The 20,356-nt window shown below is 45.4% G+C and overlaps 2 protein-coding genes across 4 annotated transcripts; both read right to left on the reverse strand.

Moving 5' to 3' along the window:
• Window positions 1-1,727: 1,727 nt before the first annotated feature.
• Window positions 1,728-8,647, reverse strand: LOC125740008 (interferon regulatory factor 4-like). Its single transcript, XM_049010638.1, has 9 exons — window positions 8,495-8,647; window positions 7,800-7,999; window positions 7,202-7,388; window positions 6,577-6,662; window positions 6,094-6,229; window positions 5,526-5,630; window positions 4,146-4,502; window positions 3,231-3,343; window positions 1,728-2,292 (listed from the first exon to the last, which is right to left on the reverse strand). The coding sequence occupies exons 2-9, from the start codon at window positions 7,995-7,997 to the stop codon at window positions 2,239-2,241; spliced, it is 1,236 nt and encodes a 411-aa protein (XP_048866595.1). The 5' UTR covers window positions 7,998-7,999; window positions 8,495-8,647; the 3' UTR covers window positions 1,728-2,238.
• Window positions 8,648-9,731: 1,084 nt separating this feature from the next.
• LOC125740007 (dual specificity protein phosphatase 22-B-like) lies at window positions 9,732-18,289 on the reverse strand. 3 transcript variants are annotated; one of them, XM_049010637.1, is made up of 7 exons: window positions 17,818-18,289; window positions 16,073-16,106; window positions 15,669-15,751; window positions 13,137-13,186; window positions 12,375-12,449; window positions 11,374-11,545; window positions 9,732-10,601 (listed from the first exon to the last, which is right to left on the reverse strand). In XM_049010637.1, exons 1-7 carry the CDS (start codon window positions 17,836-17,838, stop codon window positions 10,563-10,565), a joined length of 474 nt encoding a protein of 157 aa, XP_048866594.1. In that variant the 5' UTR covers window positions 17,839-18,289; the 3' UTR covers window positions 9,732-10,562. The 3 variants fall into 3 exon arrangements, with proteins under 3 accessions (XP_048866594.1, XP_048866592.1, XP_048866593.1); XM_049010635.1 differs by having other exon boundaries at window positions 9,732-10,606; window positions 17,818-18,284; XM_049010636.1 differs by lacking the exons at window positions 15,669-15,751; window positions 16,073-16,106; window positions 17,818-18,289 and adding an exon at window positions 13,628-14,645 and having other exon boundaries at window positions 9,732-10,606.
• Window positions 18,290-20,356: the final 2,067 nt, after the last annotated feature.

A 20,356-nucleotide genomic window follows, 5' to 3' on the forward strand; every position in this document is an offset into this window, starting at 1 on the left:
TCCTGTGCACCTGTAAATGACTTCCTGTTTCATGTCGCTTGAGGTCCCCCCTGTTTTCGCAGGGCAGTTTCTCTACATCACTCTTACCACTGTGGTGCCTCCTGCCTTCACCTTAACCACATTTACACAAGCGCTAAAGAAATAACAGTGGAACGTTTACCTCCGCCTAACTGTCGAGATTTTGTGTGTAAGATGACGGCCTCGTAATCCCCCCACCGCAGAGTTCTAGCAGTTTCCGTGTTATGATTTCAATGGTATTTATCACCGTCTTTGAAGATCGCAGCTTCCCAACTTCTTTGTAACTTTATTTCACTGCAGTTGGCCAGCAATATCGGTCACGGTGCCGATACTATCAAGCTCAATTGTGCTCCGAGAGCTAGGATTTTCTGCGCTTGCTGTTTTGGTGTCAGGGTCAAAACGTGAGAAGCGTAATGAGCAAATGAATAATTCCACACCTGAGCCACCTCAGCAAAATCAGTCTGAGTAAGAGCTCTCTACTCCTAGGGTGGACACGTTTTCACGAGGATCAGCGTGTCAGGAAAGAGAGTGTCAACCTGCCCGACTCCAGCCAGGTACCAACACCTCTGCCCCCATGTATGCATCCTTCATCCATTCTCCGTAACGCATGAAGCCACATTAATGCTAGGGAGCCAGCAACGAAATTTGCAGCTTAACCCGCATTATATGCATGGAGTGACCTAGGCCTAAGCGAAATAACGCATTTCAGTTCAAGTGCAAGACTTCAGTAAATAAATGTGGAATATTGTCTTTTTCTTTTTGTTCTTTAAATTCTTTAATAAAAATATAATTTTAACAAACATTCAGGTTAGTACAATGAATACAATGCCCTCACTTTGGTCCTACATCCTTGGTACTACACCCAGATCCAAACCTGATATTACAGTTTTTCTCAATTTGCTTTTGAGCATTTCTCAAATGACAGTTAACATTTGCAAAGCAGCTAGTGCGATCCCCACACAGTAATGTCACTTCTGCACAGCAGAACATAATTTTTTTCATTGATTCACACAAATTTTCAAATGTTTTAATACATATGTGCTAATGGTTTTGTACAATTGTCGTCATTTGACACGATTGTCAGCCGCTTTAGTCTTGTTGGTCAAAATAGATTATGTAGCTTCCCACACTATGCATATATGTGATCATTGTGTTAGTCACCACATGCAAAACAGTTAACCAAGCTTTCAAATATATATTCAATAAATTCAATAAATTGCAGTGACATTGATGTGTTTTTGCTTCCCACAGTACATGATTTTGCTGCCCTTCTGTTGTTATTCTATTGCCATGTTGCTGGTTTCGTGTTATACAGTGCTGTGTGACAATTTTATGTTTGCTATTGTACTGTGTCTTGAGATCTGAAGAAGTTACTTGTGCATGCGAGTGCTTTCTCTCGCCAGTGAACTTTGCATACTGTAATGTATAGCCTTGCAGTGTCGATACTGGTGTCTTTGACATGAATAAGTATCAGTTTGCTAAAGAAAAATGATCAGTCAGCGACAATGAACTTCCTGGAGCTTACTTACATCGACATTTTAACAATATATCTTAGCATTGACTAATTTATTAGTGGAATTATTTGCTTTTGAGACATGAATTCATTGTTTTGGGTGAGTTACGGGCTTTTACAACTAAACCATAGTGTTGTGCTGTATGCATGAACTGTTTTGAGAAATGCTCTTATGTTAAGTATGTTTCATGAAATGTGCCAAAGCATTTAAGAAAAGCTTTAATGAATCCATTTGAAAACATCTGAGGCCGTGCTCGTCGGGGGCAGGCGGAGACTGAAGACCTGGCCCAGTTAGTACAGCGCCCCAAGATGCATCCCAGCTATGAAACAAGAGATAATTAAGACGCACTCAGAGTCTCTCGAAGGCCTCCGGCAGCTCCAAGACCCTCAAAGAAAAGTTCATCATGCGGAACAAGCATGTCCCTGAGACGGTGACTCGAGGAGAAATGGCTGGAGAAGAGGCCAAGCTTTCTTAGTTTGACTGGCTCGAGCCACTGGCTCCCAGGCGTCCACGTGAGCGACGAGAAGTATGATACAAACCAGAGCCCCATCGTGCATCTTCTCTTGGGCTGCCTCTGCCGTCGGTCTGCCAGGTAGGTCATCTGAGGTCGCTGTCATGGGTCCCAGGCGACGGGCCTCACTCCTGTATGCCGGAGTGGCGTGTGACTCTTTCGTGGTCGTGATGCAGCAGTTCATACCCTGGGGTGTTAAGGGCGGCACTGCGTGAAGCTGAGCAGCTGCTTGGCAAATACAGGTTCCATCTGAGGACAGGGGCGACGGCGGTTGAGCTCAGCCCCAAACGCCAAACTCAGGCCAGACTAGAGATACTCACAAGACACTTAATCATTATGACCTCGCTATAGCCGACTGAACTGAATCCTTGTCGAGGTGCAAGGTCTGCAACAGGAGGGTGGGGTGTGGCGGACTAATCAGAAACATCACCAGGCTTGAGACTAAATCCATGCACGACCCTGTTAATAATCACTCGCAGTAGCCGCTGCTACCCCCCCCCCCCGGGTCAGGAAGTCAGCATCGGGGTGGAGTACTGGACTAAACGCCCTATTATTTGGGAAAAAAAAACGTAAAATAAAATTCACAACCTGTTCCACAACCTAAAAAATGCAGAACAGAAAGCAGAGGTGACAATGTCTTCCTTTCTACAGGACCCTCTTCCACGTAACTGCGAAGCGCACGGGCGGCTCGATCGTTCCATAGCATCCTTAAGCGCATCACCACCAGTGCGAAAATAAATAAAATCCGTCCGCGAATCAGGGAAGCGGCGCACAAAGCAGCACTGTAGTCTGAGGCTGGAAACTGCATGCAGCATCAGTGCAAACAACTGCCACCATTGTGCAGCACCGCCGCTCTGTTAGACGTTGTGGCGAACCACCACAGATCATCACTAGACCGTGCTTGCGTGCGACGTCGACAGATCACGTGCAGCTGAAGGGGGCGGATTTAAAATAACTATAGAGAAAACAGTGTTCCGGTAATCATAAAATTAACGCTGTTGACCTGAAACCAGCAGCTATAAATAAACATACTGTAAGTCCTCCACAATGTGATTGTCTGTAACTGTGCAATCAGGGTTTTTTTTTTTTGTATTCTTTGCTGTCCGTTAATCTCATGAGGATAAATAGTCAGTAGCTCAGGATACTGCGGCACGTGTGAAAGTGGAGCTGAGGGACGAGGAGCTTACCTGAGCTGTAATCATCTTCGTCTGCTTCTGTGGGTCTGGGTATTCGTCCCCGAAACTCAGCACGACGCGGAACCTGGGCACGTGGCGGCTGCGATGGACGTAACCCTGGAGCTCTGACAATAAGGATGCGGGGATGAATAAGATGATCCTTTAAGGTTTCGCAACCACACGTGTGGATAGAAAGGCTTTGAACCTGAGCAGATGTAACCAGCAGTAAGAGAGGCCTTAAGCGGTTGACAAAATCGCACTTCTTTACATTTACGTTATACATGTTTACGAAATGCTTTTGTCCAAAGCGATGTGCAAGTGAGGCAAATAACACGCTACAAACATACATGCTGTCAAGGAGTCAACAATGCATTAGTGCAGCTTGGCTGAGCCTCTAGTGAATGCCCAGGTACGAGATTAAGCAGGATTGGAGCAGGAGCTACACAACAATTTCTAACAGAGCAAGAACCTAATAAAACTATTGAAGGACATTTGCAAATGCATTGACAATAGTACAGACAGTCCTTGGGCTCTGTGGGAATGAGATATTTGCATGGCAATAATCAATGACTTAGCTATTATTTCGTGAGAACTGAGTATGAGATATTGTAATCCGAGATATGGTGGGCGGGGGCTGTTTCTCGCCGCTTCACTGAAAAGCCACTGGTTTGGGGGGGGGGGGGGTACACTTTTTTCCAGTGTAGTGAACTACAGAGTGGTTTTGCCGAAAGTCTGGAGACGCAAGGCCTTTCCGGGATTACCCGAATATATCGGTGCCGCCGATGAACCTCCCACCATCCGATTTGGGTAATAAAGTCTAAGAAACGTGGCTGACATTTTAAAGTTTTAAAGGTTACTGTATGTGATTCATGATGGTTTTTAAAGGCAGTGTAGGTAGGTATGTGTAAATAGGATATGGTCACATACCTGCCAGGAATCTCTGTGTGTCAAAGAGCTTGCAGGTCTGCTCCTTCTCCAACTTGCTGGGCTGGTCAGCGAACGGAGCCGACGGCCCTTCCCAGTAGATGCGCTTCTGGCAGAGGCGTTTGGCATACAAGCCGCCGGGAGCCAACCACAGCAGCACGCCCCGCTCCAGTGTGACGGACAGTCGCTCCATGCCCCGGCAGTGCGACTGGGGATACGGAAAAGGGAAGAGCACCTGCTCGACACCGCCGCATTGCCTGTCCTCGGGGCTGGATGAGATTATGCAGCCCTGGGGGCTGACAGTGGTCACCTCCTTCACCAGGGTCGCTCGGTAGTACAGGCAGATGTGCAGCTGGCGGTCTGTGGGGGTGGGGGGGGGGGTGGGCAATGCACACGGATGGAGCAAGATGAGGCAATGATGATACTCCGTACTGGGGTCACCGGCCAGCTCTCCTGGCGAATAACGTGGGGAGAGAACAGTGTCACGATAAACAGTCTCACACGCTAAAGCATCCCCACTTTTCCGTTCTCCTCACTGTTCTCTGCCTTAAAATTCAACCATTTATTTACTAATTATTTTATTTTATTTATTTACGAATTATTTACTAAACTCAATACACAATACTCACAGTGCCGGGGTGCTTCAAGGATATTTAAAAATAAATTATAGGGGGGGAAAAAAGTACACGCAAACACACATATTGTTACTTAATAGGGCATTTTAATATTATTTAAGATGGAAAACACATTATGGTATTTATTTGCATTGAAATTAACAATTAACAATTACACAAAACATATTCCGCAGTTACAGTCTGCGAAACACAAATCTTTCAAGCACTATACACAGGTATGATTCAATGCCCTAAACACATTCATCTTTACTGAAAACTTGCACAGAAAAAAAAAGCACAACGATACAATTCATGCAAAGCAAATCAGATGTGGCACAGTACAGAGCAGCACAATGGCCTCAGACTAAGCGCAATTTACAGGCGTTCTTCTTATGGGCAGCCATTTGGCTTTTCTCATCCAGAATTAACAACCACCATAGTTAAAAAAAAAAAACACAGATAAAGACAAAAGCAGGCAAAAAAAACATAATACTGTATGAAGACCTAAGTTTGGTCTCTCCTGTGTCGAGTTAACTGAAGCCACAAACTCATATGAATACAAATATAAGACAACATTATATCAATATCAACATTTTAATGACATTTACAGCACCTTTTCCAAAAGATGAGCAAAGCAAGGAAAATCAGACATTATTATACAGCAGGCACTACAGGGCAAGTATAGAGAGTGTTTGAATGTCTTGGTCGTGCTTTTTTGTGTGTGTATCTTCTGTGTGTGTGTGTGTGTGTGGTCAGTATATCTCTTTACCAGAGAATGCCAAGGTCTCTGCAGATCGGCTAGGATCCAGAGGAAAGGCGGGAGATTGGGAATCTGCTGGGGAGCAGGAGTAAAAGGATCCGGTGATCTGGTAGCCTGCGAATAGGCGGGGGGGGGGGGGGGGGGGGAAAGTCAGCGGAGGAAGTCAACAACCTTAACTAAACGCGCTGTCTGCAAAAATAATATTTCTTTAGAACATCAAATAAAGGTTTGTTTAAAAATCCCCTCCGACCACAAAGAACGTTTTCATCAATGATTCAAGACCTGCTTGTCCCAGGAACATATGAGTCACTGATATCTATCATCAACTGCCTTCTCTCTCCACTTGTTCCTTAATCACGGACAGTGGTGTCAATTGGGCTTTGAGCCTCTCGAGCTCCAGCCATCGCGGACGCGGCTGAGCATCAATGGTGCCCTTTCATCGTCCGGGAGGGAACAGCCTCGGGCCTCTTTGGAGAAGTAGGGCCACAGCTGTCCCTCTGAGACGGCACATGGGAATTTAGCCTTGGTTGTCATGTCCGCCCCCCGCCCCCCCTCCAGCACCTATACAGACACCTACCATTGTCACAGGGCGGGGCCTGCCAGGGGAGGGCGCGTGGTTGGTAGTGGCCGTAGGGCAGATCGCTGTGGTGATGCTGTTCTGGAACGTAGCTCCTCCAATCCCGTCGCTCGGGACCCACCATATAATTTGGCACCTGCGGTGAGGAGAACCAGAAGAAAATCAGGAAAACGTCTCACGCAGAAGGAAGAACATGCGCTATGAACCCCATATATATACAAGGTGGAGGGATACGGATGGTATGTACAGACTGTACACCTCTAATTACTCCCCTGGTATGCACTAATGCTATATCTAATGGGTAAGGTCAAGTAGAAGACCAAGCTCTTTTGTCAGTGTCCTCACCGCCTTGCGGCTTCTGAAAACTCCGAAAGACCACCCCCACCCACCCCGGCCACAGCGAGTTGCCGTGACACCCTCCAAACACTCCCCCCCCCCCCCTCCCGACATGCTGCTTTTCGTAACACTGACGTTAGCAGTCACCTGAGTTTGCATGGCGTAGGGGACCGGCATGGGGTAGCCCAGGTCCATGTGGCTCGTAGGCTCCTCTGTGCTCATCTGCTTGGCGCCTGAAGTGAACATACAGGCTGTCAAACTCGGAGGCGGCCTGCGTCTCCCACCAGTGAAAAACATAACCGATAAGTTACGTTGAATAAATAAAGCTAAGGCGCTGTTCTGTGGGGGCGCGCGTTTACAACACGCTTCTCCGTCGTGCAGGAGCGGAGGGCAGCTTCACAATTCGCTCCTGAGCAAGTGAGAACCTCAGACCGACGCCTTTCAGCTCATAACACATGCCTTGGTTTCCTCTGCATTTCCTGCTTCTTGAGCAAGGTCAAAACAAGCTACTATTTATGTTCGGTGTCGATAAAAAGGACATTTGTGACGCGCTGGGTGAGAGGCTCGACCACCCATGCGTGCTGCATGCACCGTCTAATTTGCCATCTTAGTGGATCTATATGGGGTAGATGTTATCTTGAAACTTTTAATGCATTGTTTAAAGTTACTGCTATAAAAATGACCTCTATTAAACCCAAACAAATCCCCTACAATGCCCTTAAACGAAACATTTGTTATTTAACAAGAACAACAATAATAAAAATGTGCGCACCCCTTTTGGCTCCTTCTGGGATGATTCTGTAAACTTTGTAAGGGTCAGATATATCCAGTTGACTCCTCTCTACCAGTTCGTCGAAGTCATTGCTTTTGTTCAACGCACACCGGAGTCTCGTTTTCCACGTCGGGGGGTCCGGTTTATCGATCCCTTCCCTGAATTTGCCCTTAAACAGCGCCCAAGCCTGCAAACGAGAGTACAAGTGAGGTCTCGGTTCTGATTCTCATTGCTGAAATCCACAGACTTGTCCGCGTGCTCCGCAACGCTAACGCAGAATGACACCGTCGTTCATTGTGCCCTGAAGATAACGACAGGGCATTTCAGGTCATCTATTGAAGCCGGATGATATAAGTCTTAAATTGGTCCCTGGATATATCTGACTACTCATCATCCAACCTCACTGAACAGGACACATAATGTTATATAAGGTGTTAAACGACAATGTTTATATTATATATATATATATATATATATATATATATATATTTTTTTTTTTTTACTAGATATCATACTATAAAATATTATACTATACAAAAACGTTCAGAGAAGAGCAACGAAACTTCCGAAGCGTGCAGTTTCATTCGCGGTAATTTACCTTGAAAAGCGCCGCATCCTCGTCCCGATTATAGTCCTGTTTGCCAGCGTGCTTCCAGGGTATTCTGAAAATGGTTTTGTCGTCACTCTCCCACACCAATCCGGGGTATTTTCCGCTGTCAATCTGATCGATCAGCCACTGCCTAAGTTTTCCATTGCCACAACTGACTGACATGTTGCAGTCACTCTCTAAATTCATTTCTGTCAAAATGCATGCAACAGAATAGACACATTGGCGGGTGATGGACGAAGCATTTTCATACGAGCACCTGTTAGATCAGTCTAAGCAAAAAATACACAAGCCGGACAAGGCAAGCAGTCCTTCAAAGTTTCTTACTTTTTGTGCAATAAACAATCGACTAAATGCTTTTTATAATCTTATGCATCGCCCGGTATTAGTCCTATAAACAGCCACAGCTTAGTTATGCTGGAAACAGACGTTATCATTTAAAATGCAAAAGATGATATAATAATAATAATAATAATACTCCGATGAAAACTACGTGTGTAGATTCTCGGATTTAATTAAAATGTTCTAATCCACAAAACTTGCGAATTTTAAATATCCAATTGAAAAGAAAATAATCAGTTAATTATTTGATTCAGCTACCTCATTTTGCATTATTCCATAGCAAATAACACTCACGTCTGTTTATAGCAGCTTATTAGTGAAGATCAAGACCAGGCGTATCTTACCTTAGAGAAATTACGACCCTATTAACACTCAGATCGACCTGACAAGTGCTGAGAAGGAGGAACTTGATTCTTAAATAACAATTGGGAGGAGTTTAACTCAGAAGTTCATCTGCGCTGAACCTACAGTAAACAGCAGGGAAATCCCTCACCATCGGCACATAATCTCCGCGGACAGTGGAACAATTGTTTCCCTACAGAAGAAAAAAGGAAAAAACAAACACGACTTAGCTGAAATAATACTCACCTGCGTGCATCCTTCTTGCGTTTTATCACGTCGATAGTTGATATATTGAACCAATAGAGTTTATGGATTATAGCAGAATCGGTCAACCCAGTTTGGTCTATCAGAGCCTATAGCATGTTTTGGCAATAAACGCTTTATTTGGCTTATATCTGGTGCAGGAAGTTAAACAATTCATTGTAATAAGTGAGAGTGGTTGGTACGGGTCGCATGAGTAACTACAGTGCTGATTTCGCTCCCATACTGTAGCGATCTATCGATGATTGCCACCTTCTGGGTGCAGGTCAGCATCGTACCCTAATTCGGTACCTTATGATTACAAAATGCTTAATGCCAGACGTCCATAAGAAATAATGTGAACTATGACTTACGTTCACTTCGCTGTTGTTATTTGCATTAAACATATCGTGATTATTAGAGACTAGAAAGACGAAGATTTACGCAATGCACAGAACTACACACTAACATTTTTGATATATCATCTTGAACAGCATTGTTTTATTGGGCATGCTGGAAAAGTATTTTCAGAAACAAGAAACTCAAGTTTTTGAATAAAACGTTGTACCAAGGTGGCATTATCTAACAACTAAAAGAATCGTGCGGAAAATAATTACGCACGGATGCCCGATGTGCTAAAAAAATCATTAACGCACTAAATAATGCCTGTGGACTACACTCTCAACGACACGCAGTCGTTTTTGTTGGAACCAACAGCAGAACACTGGCAAACTTGTATAATTTACCTGCTTCATGTCTATAAAAGCAGAATGATAGAATTAAAGGATCACACAAAAAAGGTTGTATTTTAAGTCTTTGGGAAGACATCAAGACAGAATGTCGGGACACGTTACGTCATGGCAACTGGTTTAAAATACGGGTGAAGATGTGTTCTTACAAAAATGCCCCGTTCTCATTCAAATACAGAAAAAGAAAGAAAAAAATCTCTATATCCACTACAGTACACAAATTGAAAACTTCACGGAAAGGATACTCGAGTAGTTTGGGTCTCTTTTTATTACTTTAATGGGCTTTTTGGCTGTTGACATGTTTTGTGCAATGAAGACTCTCAAAATGAAGTAATTACCTGGAGAAAATCACGTTTTTATTTCCAGGTTCACCATAATCCATATCTACTGGAAAAAAACGACTCAGATGATATTTGTTTCTTATTTCAGTTCAAAGTTTTTTTTTATGTCTCTATAACAAACCCTAGAATCAACTAAAAAATTGCACCAAAGAAACCACCGTTCTGCCATTAATATACACATGTATTTTATTTTCTCTTAAGAAATGTTTAGTCTCTTCCTGCTTTCAAACATTACTGCTTAAACGTAATGATATTGGGGGAAAAAAACACTCTAGAACATTCTAAAAAGTTAAGTAGACAGCTTAAACTGGTTGTTTGTTTTAAACTTAACTGCCGTTTTGAAAATTTTGGAAAAAAAACACAAACATTTTTTTGCATTACAAAATGAAATTTCTAAATAGAAATTACCAAAATTTTACATGTACAATACAAAGGTTCATTTAGATTGTTAAAAAAAAAACAAACACACACTTTGCATATTTACATGGACTTGGAGAGTTTCTGAATAAAGGAACACAACATTGACTCTATTGCACATAGAAATGTCCACCTCCCTTGTGTAACCCTTCAGACTCCAGCCCAAGGCTGACAGGCACCATCCGACACCGAGAGAAAGTGAGTAACAGAGGGGTCGCCCCAGACACAGTGAACGTCAGGTAGCACGCAGCCCTGGCTGGGCCACATCGTCTCCGTTGGCCTTGGGTTTCTGGGACAGCAGGGTCTGGACCTCCTCCTCGTCGTTAAACGGGCTCTCCTTGTACTTCTCCTTTAGCCACGCCCTGTACTGGGGGGAAGACAGGGATGAGCTTGTCCTCATTTAAACAAAAATTCATTTAAACGGGTCGGCCGGGACCAGCATCCCAGCCAGAGTGTCCTCTGCCTCGTTCACTGCTCACTCTCAGGAAAAAAAAAGGGTAAGAAGTTGTACCTTTGCTTGTTCCTAGGGCTATACCCTTATAATTATACATTTTAAGGTACAGAAATGGACTCTGGAACAACCCAAAGGTACAAACAGTATTAATGTACCATAAATGGCACAGAAATGTTCCTCAGAGCCCATTTCTCTACCTTAAAAGGTACAATTACTTACAGCTAAGGGTACAAATGGCAGACCCTTGCGGGTACAGTCCCAGGTGCAAGCAAAGGCACAACTTCTTCCCCTCTTTTCTGAGAGTGTGCCGCCTGTGATAGGCTCAGTGTGACCCTGTGGCAGATAAGTCGCTACGAAAAGCGGACCGACGATCTGCAATGGACACAGGAGAGTACGGCGACTTCATCGCAGTCATCACTATCTGATATCCTTTTGATAACTTCTCATTGTACATGAGTGCAGTGTCAAGCTACTTGCATGTTTCCTAAGAATAATCAGTGGTGTTTTTTTTTCCACCTGAATCTTAAACAACAGTCAATAATCATGCCTTATATACCGTGATGAAAACAGTCACGGTTTCAATTCCCGGCAGAAGACCGAGAAGACACTTCTTCTGAAACTAGAACTTCGGGCGACTTCCCAGTTACTTGTCAGCAGGCCCACAGGAGGAACACACTTACGTGGGCCAGCTGGTCGCTCTGGAATTCCTCTAGCTGCCGCAGGAAGCCGGCGTTGGGGCCGGCGCAGGGGCGGGCGACCCGCACGGCGCTGAGGGCATCCTGCCATCCCAGCCCGGTGACGGTCATGATGTAGGCGACTACCAGGGTGACGCTGCGGGACACGCCTGCCAGGCTGCCGTGGGATACCCCCCCCGAGAAGACAGAGGGTGAGGGACGGGTGTAAATCATTCGGCTATCCTCCTCGGGCGGCGCCTGATGACCTTACTCCGGAGCGCCCATGGCCTCCTCCACCATCGCCGGGCGCCGATGACACTAACTGCGCTAATAATACTCACTGCGCCGGCAAAACGGCTGCTTCTCTCGACAGCTGGCTGCTCTATCCCGCGAGATCACACGTGGTCAAAAAAATAAAATAAAATAAAAACACAACAATACACTCTGTACGCTTAACCTGGTCTGCTGGTTTACTAGAAAGGCTGGGGGTTCAAGCCTTGGGAGGGGGTCCATGCCTCTGCCCCCAACAGAAACACTCCAGCTTTATTAATAGGTACAGCTCTACACTGCACTGGATTAAGCAACATAATGAGGAGCTAGCTGAATTTTATGGGAATCACTGCTTCACTATACCTACAGGGTCTGAGTGTGTGTGTGTGTGTGTGTGTGTGTGCCCGGTGATGGACTGACATCCTATCCAGGGTGTTTCCCCGGCTCGCGTTCTACGCCGCCCAGAATATCCTCTGCGATCCCGTAGCGGGACACTGCCCCGAAGACAGATGAATTATTAACTCTCAGTGAGGAATAAGGATCCCAGCACGTGTTTAAGCACCAGGCTTACGCCTAAAAAAACAGCGACGTGCAGCTGAGCGCGGACAGACCCAGGACCTGCCGATCGAACACGAGCAGGACGAGCTAGGAGTCGACCTACAGCTCGTCACGCCGACAGCGGGCTGTCCAGCCCTGGGTGTTGTAGCTTGTGCACAAGTGCAGCGGATCTGACTCACCAGTGGACCAGGCATCCCTCTCCCTTCAGGCGGGACTCATGAATGAATGCGATGCTGTCCTTGAAATGCTGTGTCCTGGTTGACGATGGAGAAAAATCACATGCAGATTATAAATACGACGGAGGGCTGCAATATCTACATCCTACACCTCCATCACAGAGGTAAAGGATCTGGTCGATCTTCTATTTAAAAAAAAAAAAGAAAAGAGAAATAAAGTCACATTCGTCTTAAACTCTGGTTTCGTTGTATTTTTGTGCCCATACAGATCACTTTCAGGATACCATGCTTTTCCCACCGCCCACCAATGGATGGAGAAATGAGAGTGGGCAGCACAGTTGTCAATCATCCTCTGGAAAGGAGCTGATTGGATCAGAAAAAAGCAGCCCAGCCAAACAGCCTCTGTTGTAATGTTTGGCCATCTGGGTGCCGCTCCAATACGTCGCCCGGACGCCAGCAAGCGGCTGCTGGGGGGCATCAAGGCCCACAGAGGTAAAAATAGTGATGGAGCACAGCAGAGCTATGAACTTCCTTCCTGTAGCAGACAAGAAAACCTTCCTCCACCGAACAGGAAGGCAGCGCCTATGTGTGTGCGCGTGTGGTTAGCATGTTGGCGTGTAAGTCTCTCAATACCGGTTTTCATTTAATTTTGATTTTTTTTTTTTAACAAAAAAAAAAAATGCAGGTTTCACTGTGATCAGTCTGACAGAGTGCCAGTGCTTCCCACAGAATCAGTGTGGATGGTAGCGTCTTGTGGATACTCACAGATCTTGGCTTGGTAGGTCTGAGGCAGGAATGCATAGGTAGGTCATCTCCTGTGGGGAGAAAGGAGGCCTCGTGTTTCAAGACGCTACCTCAAAGTTGGGTGCCCGGCCGCGAGCAGCCTTCACTGAGACAATGGTGCAACTGGAGTTTCTCTGTGTACCCAAGCGCGCAGATGTTTCAGACATAGAGCGTGCAGAGACGTCCATCTGCAAACTAATGGCCCAAATATCCATCTGTTCACCTCTGACATCTTTCACACAGGGCACCTTGCGTCTTTAAGTTAATTCTTGTTTTAAGTAACGACTGTCACAGCCGGGGCAGCAAGATCCATCCCATTAGCTTCAGCATGCAGGCACACATGCCAGACAGCTAAAAGCCAGGGGCCGAGTCTCACACAGACAGATAAAATGCATTATTTAACCAAAGCCATGCAGCAGGGGGCACATTAAATGCGTCCTGTGCATCATTTCCACTCCAGAAAGGTCACCCACAAGCAGGGACTGTCTCGGTGATCTATCGCCTGCGTTCGGGTCCTCAACGCCAGTCTTAACAAATCTGCCATGGAGGGGTAAAAATGAAACCACCATAAGGATTTTGAGCTCCCCCAAACCGCATTTGTGATGTTTTACGCTCAGAGCAGCGCGAGGCAACCTTGGCTAGTACACGAACTATTGACGTGAAACCATAATGAGGGGGGTGTGGCCAATGGGTTAAAATGGTGCGCGAGTGGGCAGAAAAGTATGATGTCATTGTAGCCTCCATTTTTAGGGTGGACAAATAAAAAGGCCAGTCTAAGCTCCCCGACCCCCTTTTGCACAACAAAATGCACCTCAGTTGATGGTGAAATGAACAAATTGGCAACATAAAACACAGACTATATGCCACTATTCTGATTATAGTAGTTATCAGATGTGAAGCAGAGGAAATTGGATGATGATGTGAGGTTCCGCTCCCCAAAAGCACAGTAAAATGCCTTTAATACCCAAAACACGCGACAAGGTTAGATTAACACAACCGCTGCAAACTCTGTGCCTCGAACAAAAATGTTAAAATTACAGATGGGGGCATTTCTGACTGGGGATTGCAAAAGGCAACTGGCAGATGATCCGAGGTCTGAGTTCTTTCCATGCCCAACTATAGTCTCACGGTTCGACGGCTGAAATCTGTCGCTCCTGATTGCGAAGCATCACAGGTGGCATCATTGAGCAGGACATCAATAACGTCACATGGGGCAGCAAAGACGAGTGAGCAAAAACAAGAATTAGCATCTCCTTCGGTCTCGTGGCACCCCATTGGCATCTCTGAACGGCCATCACGGTCCGAGTGAAAACAGACATCCTGCTGGGCGGACGAGGTTTATTTCGGGGAGAAAGAGATGCGGAGAGATCACAAGTCACGGCTCAGAAGGAGCGTGTTCTCCCGTCCGGATCAAAGCAGACCCGGCATCCGTGAGAGCACTCCGGGTTCCTTCTCAAGCTTTTCCACACATCAGATGGATCCCAGCAGAGCGGCGAAACGGCAACTTCGCGGCTCTGCCGGCGTTTCTCAGCTACAGAGACGCGCCGTTACTATGTTTGACGCGGCAGCCGTGAAAATGTTCTCGCGGATGTCGCTTTTCGCGGGCCTCCCCCCGCCCCCCCCCCCCGCCCCCGCTCCTTCCTCGCCTTTTACAGGACGCTGAAGCTCCGTGGAGGCAGAGGAAGCATGTTAAATGGAGCCAAGTGGGAAGACAACATGGGTCAGATGACCCAGCAAAGCAGAAGGTGCTCCACTGGGGCCTTTCCGGAATAAGCCCTCCCTGGCCACCCCAGCCCCAGGACTCGCATAAAGGTAGCTCCCTGGGGGCTCGTGAGAGTTTTTCTTGCACAAAAATATGAGTAGAGCATATCTGATTGGCTCAGAGATATGACCAATCAGATTGTAGAGGAGGTGGGTACAAGCAACTAGAGGAGGTGGGACCATCCAATTAGATGTCTTGGTCCAGCGTCCGCTAATTGCGTAAACCCATCTCCTCTACAATCTGATTGGTTTAGAGAGAGAACCAATCAGTTTTTGCTCTGCCCACAGAACATTTTTGTGTAAGTAAAACTCTCATGAGTTTCTTGCTGACAGAGAAAATTCTATATAGAACCTGCTGACACCTGATATTACAATAAATACGGCAAATACAGGCTGATGACAAAACAACCGGTTGACGTCCAAGATGAAACACAGATATTGGGTAAATGCATTGTGGACAATAACCCAGGGCATCTTTTTAGGACAGAGGCCCGCTGGGAAATCTGAGGTGGGTCTTGCAGTACCGCGGTTCCGATCCAGTCTGTGCCCTCAGGCAGACAAAGTGCCTCAGGACGGAAACACGATCCCGCGTCACGGGTCAGCAGTCCCGGCGGGACGGCGTCAGCCAAAGACAAACCCAGTGAATAGCATTACAGCACTGTTTCGGGAACACAAAGAAGGCAACGCCGATTTTCCAAGATGCCTGGAACCCCCCCCCCCCCAAAGCCACGGGGACGAACAGTACCTCCTTACCTGCAGCAGCGGGGCAGCACTGTCATGGATGGACAGAATGTGTGTGATATTGTACTTCGCCAGCTGCTCCTTATCCCGGGCATCTGAAAGGAGGGGGGGGGCAGGGGTAAATGCAATTTGCAGCAGGCTGCACAGGTCAACGCCTCCTAATGCGATCATATTTCTTGCGATATCCCTCTCTTTGACAAATGCAGTCACATGGAAAGCCCTGGCAATGACGTCTGTAATGCATCGCTACGATGCCCTATTCTGGGCGCAGTCAAAGCTGCGACGGTGGACGTCGCACTCGACTTCACTACCCTCTTCCACGGGTGATTTGTGCCTCATTCTGCTGCTGCATTTTCTGCTTTAATGGACCTGCTTTGTCTCCGCTGCAGTCCTGGGGTCTGGCATTAGTCACTTACCTTTAAAATTTCCCAGGTACAGGTCAGGCAGCACCTAAAAATGAGCAAACCGACAGGTCAAGAGCTGATTGGTAAAAAAAAAAAAAAAAAAAAACCGACGACATCATATTCTATTCTCAGACTTCACCAAGTTGGAATATCACTACACATAAGTGAAGGGTGAGGGGGTTTTAAATATTAGGTGGCCTTGGGTTGGGCGGGGGGTGCTATGAAGGCCTATTATATTTAAAGGCGACTGATTGCTGGTGCCATTGATAAAGAGGAAATGTCATGCATTTCTATCACAGTAGTACATTACGATCTGCACAACACAGAAGCCTGTCCTTTATAATCAACTGACTGAAGACCTCACATCAACAGAGGTGTCCCCCCTCCCTCCCTCGGCCACTAACATCTACCTTAGGACTGCATGAGACACCTCAACACATAACACCAAGCTTTTCTTTGCCTCATCTCTCCAGCCCATCCCCCCGGTACCTCGCTGTGGTAAGATGTCTAAGATTCGCACGATCTCTCCACCCCAGCGGAAAAATGCTAAATATGACCAGCCAGGCCAACCCACCAAAAGTGCCTGGTGAGTGAGTAACCGATAACATGGGGATGGCAGAGGTGTCTTCATCAAAGGGAGACATGACACAGCAAGTAACAGATCAGAGCAAGCAAGTAACAGATCAGAGCAAGCAAGTAACAGATCAGAGCAAGCAAGTAACAGATCAGAGCAAGCAAGTAACAGATCAGAGCAAGCAAGTAACAGATCAGAGCAAGCAAGTAACAGATCAGAGCAAGCAAGTAACAGATCAGAGCAAGCAAGTATCAGATCAGAGCAGCAAGTAACAGATCAGAGCAGGAAGTGGTGCCTGAGGCATGACATCAGCCTTAGATAATCCATCGGCTAGTGGCACCAGAATTTGCCTGATTTTTTCCCAATCCCTACAATGTGGACATAGAGTATAAGCTTAAATAGTCTGAAAAACATTATACTAAACAAACGTCAAGAGGGAGAGCAAAGGTTTTTAGTTTATATGAGGCCATTAAAGCAAGCCAAAAATCCCCATGCACACCCTTGATTAGATAACATTTATCTATAGCAATATGATGATTGCAGTATGAGAGGTAATGGTTCTTGGTACTTTTCAGAGGGAAGGCCCTACATTAGTCTAAATGGTTTGTGATCAATAACGGCCCCAGTGTCCTCAGATGGCAGCACTTATCATACGTGCAAAGTAACAACAGCTAAATAGCAACCGGCGAACTTCCAGCTATCAAAGCAGGAGGAATTGTTTAACGTCGAATGCATTAGGACTAACACTCTTAAGGCATTTAACAAGAAACGTGTTCCTGCTTAAATTGTCCATGAAAATGAGATCCGTACTCGCGTGCACTCATCGCCCACCTCCGAAGGCAGCGTGTGTAGGGAGTCTGTGACCGACATTAACATTATTATATTACGCAGTGGCTGTCATCTAACACACTAACCCACTCATGTAGCGGCCAGGCTCAGCCGTCTCCCAAGTACGGGATCTCTGCACAAAACATGCACAATGATCCCCTGCGTCTAGGCATGCACGACAGATGCAGCTAAGATATTTAACAAGTAACAAAAACAATACTACTACTACTACTACTAATAACAATAAAAAAGAATTATAGTAATAATAATGCAACTGGTTTAAAAAGAAAAGTAAAAAAGGGCAAATAAGGTTCTTCAAACTTGAACTGCGACGGAATTACAGCGTGCGAAATACCTTATTAATCCCGTTTCCCATTTCAAGCACAGGCGTCCGACGTTCAGCAGCCGGGACGGCTCAATACTCCCTCCGGGTTTCGGAGCGCTCAGCTTCCCGTCGCGACGCGCAGTAAACGCCGCCCGCAGGAACCAAAGCGCCGCCGCCGCCGGTCAGTCCGCCTGCGCCCGCAGCCAGGCTGGCTGTCAAATGTCGTAAAGTCGCTGGCTGCTGGTGCACCCTGGGATATGTAGTTCGATCTCCGTCTGCGGTGTCGCCCTCAGTGAGGCGCAGTAAGTGCATTAAACAATCTGACGGGAAAAAGCAGAAGGGGACTTCCCTCTCCACTCATCAAAATGTACTGACCTGTATGGCCGCGTGATGCTTTATAAAACTCGATGCGACCGAGTTATATGGAAGTTACCGAATGACCACGCGAGGAAGAGCCCTGCTTCTCGGAGAGAACCTTTCTGCTACGGCGTTTGGAAGATCTATTCATTGTCCTAATAATTTATATATGGGCACAGTTATATAACCTCGCACGTGTGAACGAGATGTTACTCCAAAAATATTTATGCTGCAGGCCTGTTCAAGAAACGAGTTACTAGAAGATAAAGTAATAGCAGTAGGGAGTTTAAAATGAATTTTTCATTGTTTATAATGAAGCCAAATAATCTTTCCCGAGGAACCAAAGAGATTAAAATGGAAATGATTATTGTTCTGCTTATTGACTCCAGAATTTTAATGAGAACACCCCTTGTCAAGTGGGACTGTGTTTCAGCCTGATAATATTACATCATGGACCAACGTGGGGAGGGTCCCAGCAATTCATTTGTTGAGTGGGGAGGTGCCTGATGATAAAAATTGTCATCAACCATATCCAGAATCCTTCCGATAAGCCATTGCTAGTGCGATTCAAGCTTCTTTTCATAAACACCGGGCCTAGTGAATCTGAAAAATGAACTCCTCATTACAAATTGAATAATACTACTTTTCAGCACACCATTATTGTGTTCTACAAAACTGTTCACAGGAATTTGAAACTTTAGAATGTTATGTAACAGTAATGAACCAGTAAAATGTTTCTAATATATCAGAAGTAGAAAGTATACTAATCATTCAAGTGCATCTATCTACATTTTACCCAGAATGCCTTGCCTACGCCAACATAGCTGGCTGGGATCAGATAATAGCAGGAGATTTACAATGCATTTATGCCTTGTTTTAAATTAATAACAATCTAGCATGTCAAGGATTTTTTTTTTTTTGGATTTACAATATCCTAAGAATGAACTCGGGTTGAAATATTAGTCACACGTCACAGTATCCGCAGCCCGCAGTGGCTGTTCTTCTGCATCCAGGGTATAAAAATAAAAGATGACATGCAGAAATTCTTCACTGCTGCACTCATCGAAAAAAAAAAAACAGGCCTAACAGTTATTTCCCTGAACACGAGCACACGGAGACCCAGGTGGAAGTTAGGATGCATACCTTTCCGACTCTGCGATGTCTCATCTTATATGGGTCGCTATTTCAAATTCCACCTGCATGTCCCCGGTTGTAATGTCACTGCCAGCTCCCCAGCATGTCCCCTCCCCCATCTTGTCACTTTCTTTAAAACTAACACTGGCACGGTAGTTAGTCATTTTTCCAATACCGATCAAATGGAAGTCTGCTAAACTGTGATGTGTTTTCCCTTGTGCAACTTGGGGAAGAAGTACTTAGCTGTTATCAGAAGATAAAAGCGCTAAAGACAGTACAACTGAGTCATCAGAAATATAAAGTGTCTTGTTTATCGTTCACTCATCGAAAATAGAGAAAGTGGCAGTAAACAGACAAAGACACGGTGAACATAGTAATTTCCAGACAGCTATATTTTGAGGGGTATCTATTTTACACTTGCATTTTTGAAAGGTGTCTATTTTTAGCGATCTTCGTAGACTGGTCCCGTAGTTTCTGGTTTGATTTGTGGTTTTGTATATGAGAACTTAACAACAAACAACAGAGGCGTTTACAGAAACCAGACAAGTGCCGTACAGTATTTAAGCACGGCCATGTGAAATTGTCACATGTACTTCACGGTTTGAAGCGTGTTCCACTGCGGTGCTTTCCCAGACGACTCACAGAAAGGCGCTTTTATCAATGAGTGATCTTACGCTGCTCCTTTTTTTTTTTTATCATAATTTGGCATGAGTCATACTGCCAGTAATACGTAAGTTTGTGTTACCATCTTTTTTCCTGTCAATAAAAAACAATCGCATTAAAAACGGTCTGAAAAATCTATTGTAAAACGGTCTATGAATTTGAATAAATACTTATATAAGTTATATTCAATACTGAAAGCCAATTGTTTCTTTATGAAACACCACAAAAAAAGTGAAGGTTTGTTGTTTCATTTCTGTCAAAATTAACTCGGATCCATCCTTGTGCTGCAGTGGATGCTGTCATTCCTCAAATCAAATCATACATTTGTGGCTTAATCCATAAACTGAAGATGTGTCTGGGCCTTACTGGGTGCCCCTTCAACAGGAACACACCACAGCATATACCGGCCTACTAC

Source organism: Brienomyrus brachyistius, chromosome 4, assembly GCF_023856365.1.
Source record: "Brienomyrus brachyistius isolate T26 chromosome 4, BBRACH_0.4, whole genome shotgun sequence".
In the NCBI taxonomy this organism is placed as follows: Eukaryota; Metazoa; Chordata; class Actinopteri; order Osteoglossiformes; family Mormyridae; genus Brienomyrus; species Brienomyrus brachyistius.

Coding starts and splice junctions, on each gene's coding strand:
- LOC125740008 (XM_049010638.1), bottom strand. CDS start 7,997: ATGAATTTAGAGAGTGACTGCAACATGTCAGTCAGTTGTGGCAATGGA. Junction 6,230..6,576: donor CCTACGCCATGCAAACTCAG/GTGACTGCTAAC, acceptor TCCTCACCGCAG/GTGCCAAATTATATGGTGGG. Junction 2,293..3,230: donor CGAAGATGATTACAGCTCAG/GTAAGCTCCTCG, acceptor CCCTGTCCTCAG/ATGGAACCTGTATTTGCCAA.
- LOC125740007 (XM_049010635.1), bottom strand. CDS start 17,838: ATGGGAAACGGGATTAATAAG. Junction 12,450..13,136: donor GACCTACCAAGCCAAGATCT/GTGAGTATCCAC, acceptor ATCGTCAACCAG/GACACAGCATTTCAAGGACA. Junction 10,607..11,373: donor AGAGCGACCAGCTGGCCCAC/GTAAGTGTGTTC, acceptor TCTTCCCCCCAG/TACAGGGCGTGGCTAAAGGA.